Below are 5,090 nucleotides of genomic sequence, written 5' to 3' on the forward strand. Positions count from 1 at the left end.
TAGTTCCCCTTTAAGTCCAGGAGACGGCAGTAATGCAGGTCCAGTAAAACACCACTGAAGAAGAAAAGGAACCGTCCAAGTGGGTTTTCCGGGTTGATGGATCTGTTTCTCTCTGACTGTTGAATCTGTGATTATTTGGGACTCTGCTGGTTCAGGATGCTGCTGGTTTTGTCTGAAGACCATAAAGAGCACCTGGCCTTCCTGCCGAAGGTTGACACCGCAGGTCAGTGACTGATCCTGGATCAGGAGGACCAGGGCAACATGTTGGCGGCTGTAACGTTACATCGTGACAGTCAGCTGATTGTAAACCAGCAACAATATAAAGTATTTGATAGTCTGTATCGGTAGCACGAAATATTTAGTGTCCTGCGCATGTCAATATTGTCAATGACCCTGTCCAGATGCAGGGATAACGCTAGAAAATGTCCATAAACCAGCAACAGTTTTGGCAAGTAATGCGAAAGACATTGATTGGAGCATTTGCCATTGGGTTTATCATGTGTTGTGACCGAGAGCTTCAGTAAAAGGTACGAAAAGTCACGTTTACTTAGCGACAAATGTGCAGGGGGGGGCGCAGGGGACACGCGCCCCCCAATATTTGGAACCTGTGCGTTTTTTGGATGTTGTTATATCTTATGTGTTGTCTTCTCCTAATTTTAAAGGCTGCATTACACTGAAGTGATGTAAAATTTCTGAATGTAGCAGGCTGTTCTAGCTGTTCTGTTATTTGCCTTTCTACCGCTTAGTCATTATATCCACAGTACTGGTGATAACTTATCAAAAATCTCATTGTGTATCTATTTTGTGAAAGCACCAATAGCCAGCCCTACAATATGGCTGCAACATTGATATTGAGGCATTTGGTAATATGTATACTCTCTCCACTTAGAGACGTTAACAGCAAGAGAAGTAATCTACTGTATGTAAAGAATAAAATTCACATTTTTCTTGCGCAATTGTAGAGAAACATAATTTTATGACTGCATTTGTATTCAGGTGTCAGTTAGCACAGTCATACTGAAACTAATGAAGAGAGCAGATAAATGATAATGATACATTTGGAACACAGACATAAATAACGGTTAAATATTCCTGACCAACTAAACATTCTGTAATAACACAGCGGCCCTCTGCATCTGGGTGACACCAAAGGGACATTTCTGTTTGATAATAACAGACCCCTGTCTCTTGAGTAAGGTCCATGCACTATGTAATTCTCAGTTTGTCAGGTGCTGTTTCCGTTTCTAAATATCAGAATAATTCCTTAGGAGAATGGCGATATCCCATCTGACTGTATGTAAGAACTGAACACAGTGGTTTTAGTAAATTGAGTGGACACATCCATGTGTTTTTTTGTCCTCAGTGGTTGGAGAGTTTGGTCGCATAGCGCTGGAGTTCTTAAGGAGAGGAACCAGTCCCAAAATCTATGAGGGAGCAGCCAGTAAGTCTACAGCTTTTATTACATCCTCTTAGACAAGCAGCTGATTGGTCCAGTGCAACTGCTGCTATGGGTAGGAGTGGACTACCCATGGGAAATGTAGTGTTAAACATTTCTTTTATCTGGATTTACACATAACACATATACAGTATTTATTAATGTTTGGGGTACTAGCAGCAGTATTGTCATAGCTAATGTTGCTTGAACAATGTATTTATTGCTCATTATAATGTATATATTGGCTAAGTAAATGCAGCCAAACACAACAGCTCACACACTGATAATGTTTCTAATATTGAGTATAGATGTAATTGATAAAAGTGGAATGATATTGGAAACATGTGACATTTTCTCACAGTACAGTTCAAGAGCAATAATGAAAAATGTACATAATTACACATAGTCATTCAAACCATTTGCTTGATTCATCATTAATAGTGCAAAGAGACAAAGCATGTTGGAATAACGTGGACTGACTTCTGTGTTCACTGAGCAAAAAATGCCACGATTTTAAGGGTGGTTTCAGTTTATTATCATTGGGGACAAACAGCACTGAACAAATCGTCAGGACTTTTTTTCTGCATATCATGCAGTTTTGACACACATGCTACCAAACTTTATACCTCCTGCCAGCACTAACGAGTTAATGCATAATGACCCACTGCTTGCAGGAAAGCTTTCTGTTCCTGTGGAAATGGTGCAGCATGGAGTGGAGGGCCTGATGTACCTGATGACAGAGAGCTCTAAACACATGGTGACACACACACACACACACACACACACTCACACACACTCACACACTCACTCACACTCTCTGTGTTTGATATGGCAGATGTTGCTTGACCACTCTGACTTCCAGGATCCACTCTATAGATCAATATCATTGTTCACATGTAACAGTTTATTTAAAAAAAAAAAAACATTGTCTCATGAAGACTGAGACAAAACACTGGTAAAGGTGAATAGGTGAATGACGTTGAACCGAGACTGCGTGTACAGTTGTGTGTATCGACAGGTTAATAGACTTTGTTTCCTTCAGCCTTATAGCAGGAGAAGCATCAATATAATAACATTAAAGGATGGTGAAAAAGGGATATTTAATGATGGCTTTGTTCTGTTAAATCTGAGCACATCATATCAGCATGCACATTATCAGGGCCTGGAATGCAGCGCTGTAGTTAGTATCGCACTTTTCCACCTACCACATGTCACTGTTTGTGTGTAACGTTTCCTCTGTGTGTGTGCGTGTGTGTGTATGTGTGTAGATCTCTGAAGTGGACTTTCTGGACTCAGTACTGGTTTTAGGGTTTGGCGAAGAGCTTAACCAGATCCTCTTACAGGTGAATTTGAATCAATTTTACTGATCTGAGATGATTTGCAGATACACTTTGAATGTCAGTTCCCTGCTCTCCAGCTGAATGTGTGTCTGTGTCTGTGTCTGTCTGTGTGTGTGTGTGTGTGTGTGTGTGTGTGTGTACGTGTGGATGGGTGTGTGTGTGTGTGTGTGTGGGTTTGTTTTGCAGCTCTACCTGCAACATCACAGTCAGATCCGCAGCATCCTGAGTCAGCTGCCCTCCAACCTGCCTGCCTACCACAACCTGGAATGGAGATTGGATGTACAGGTGTGTGTGTGTGTGTTTGTGTGTGTGTGCGTGTGTGTGTGTGTGTGTGTGTGTGTGTGTGTGTGTGTGTGTGTGTGTGTGTCTAAGCCTGCAGGTATGAAATGAGGAACAGAGGAGGTCAGGTTACACTACAAAGTGAAAGACCAGCATAGATATATTTATAGACAGTTTGCTGTTCTGTTGCTTGGGCAACAGTTTTGATTCCTGTTTACCTCCTGTTAGCTACCAAGGAAACTATAAAAGTTATACACTTTGCTCATATGTGTCATGTCTTTGGCACTAGGAGCTGTAAAGGTTTTGTTCAGATTTTAACTTCCTCTCCCATTTATTTCTCTTTCACTTCCAAATGTGGCTCCCTCCACTCATTCCCCCCAGCTGGCGAGTCGTCCAGTCCGTCAGCAGGTCATTCCCATGCTGACGATGCGTCTGCTCCTGACAAAAGGTTCTGACAGCCGTGGTGACTACAGCAGAAGGGTTCTCCAGACAGACCCCAGCACCCTCCTGCACCTCATCTCCACACTAGAGGCCGCTCTAGCTGCCATGAAAACAAGTCATGCTCGCCGCATATGTCGCAACATCAAATAACCCCTCCTGGTCACTATCTACGTGACCTGTGCCTCCCGCCACCTGCGGAACATCACATTACTGCCTCCATACCTGGACACAATAAGCAGCGTCTCTGCGTTCTGTGGTGTAGCGTTGATCTGGTCCTGGATCGTAAACTAGGTTTTTACCCATCAGATTGGCAAATGGTTGTCACTTTTTTTACCCTTGAGTCACGATATGTGCCAGATAGTATTGACTGTATTGTAAATAATGTTTCTACAGTGCTGCTGATATTGTATTAAAGTGTAAGAAAGAAATGAAATGCCATTCTTGTGGTTTGTCAAAGCCAGCAGTGTAAAGGCAGAAAGGCCCTGACTTTATCTGTCAGAATTTGAATGGACCATACAGTGTTTACAGGAATACTTTGCCCACAAAATGATCATTTGCTCAGGACTTCCCAGGCTTGATTGAGACTGCTTATGATGACTCTACGTCGGCTTTATGAAAGAGATTATTCATTAGATACTCTGTTTGTTGGGTTCATTGAGCATGCTTGTCACAAAAAGTCTTTAGTCAAGTCAAGCTGTTTTAAACCTCCTTTAAACAAAAATTTCCTGAAAATAAACCTGACTTACTGAAGCAAGCCTGGTTTAACTGGTAATCTGTCTTTATGGTGATTGTTTTGGTTAAGACATCTGACAAGCAGGCCTATCATAATCCTGGAAATGTCCCAAAAGTCCTAAAATCCAAGAAATTTCCTAAATTTCTAGAAACATCCTAAAATCCTAAAAACATGCTAAAATTCTACAAATGTCCTGAAATCCCAGAAAAGTCCTGAAATCCTAAAAATGTGCTAAAATCTTAGAAACTTCCTAAAATCCCACAAACGTCCTAAAATCTTAGAAATGTCTAAAAAACCTTGAAATTGGCTAAAATCCTAGAAATGTCCCAAAATCCTAAAAACATGTTTAGGTCATTTTGCAAAAATGACCTCCATGCAAAACAAGTTGAGCATCTGTGTCTTAAAGCTGCTGTAATTTTTTTATGAGATGGTTTAATAATATGTTTAAGATAACAATGGCAGACACAACAGCAGAAGAGGAGTTGTCCTGCATAAAAGTGAAACATATAGCCTCAGTTTAATGAAGGCCTATTTCATAACAAGTTTCTTTGTGATATGCCCTTTAAGTCATGGGAAATATAACTGCAATTAAACATTTAGAACATAGAACAGAAGAATATTGTTTTAAAAAGATTTTGCCTTTTTAAATTAAATAAGAATTTTTTTATTTTTATTCAGTGTCTTTTGTTTTTTTGATGTGTTTTTTTTTCATTAACCCGATCGTATTGATCTAATGCAAAGATACACCACACATTGTTGAAAATATAAAATCAAAAACAGCAGGAGGGGAACAGGAAGTATCTGTGTGTCAGGCGCGTCACATGACCGTCTCAGCTCCACACAGGAAGTCGGTTGGCGAATT

General features: G+C 40.6%; 1 protein-coding gene across 1 annotated transcript; it reads left to right on the plus strand.

Moving 5' to 3' along the window:
- The first annotated feature begins 65 nt into the window (after positions 1–65).
- commd2 (COMM domain containing 2) lies at positions 66–4,245 on the plus strand. Its single transcript, XM_042482235.1, has 6 exons — positions 66–223; positions 1,364–1,441; positions 2,110–2,192; positions 2,704–2,778; positions 2,962–3,060; positions 3,436–4,245. The coding sequence occupies exons 1-6, from the start codon at positions 157–159 to the stop codon at positions 3,643–3,645; spliced, it is 612 nt and encodes a 203-aa protein (XP_042338169.1). The 5' UTR covers positions 66–156; the 3' UTR covers positions 3,646–4,245.
- Positions 4,246–5,090: the final 845 nt, after the last annotated feature.

The sequence above is a fragment of the Plectropomus leopardus genome, chromosome 3 (assembly GCF_008729295.1).
Source record: "Plectropomus leopardus isolate mb chromosome 3, YSFRI_Pleo_2.0, whole genome shotgun sequence".
NCBI classification, from domain to species: Eukaryota; Metazoa; Chordata; class Actinopteri; order Perciformes; family Serranidae; genus Plectropomus; species Plectropomus leopardus.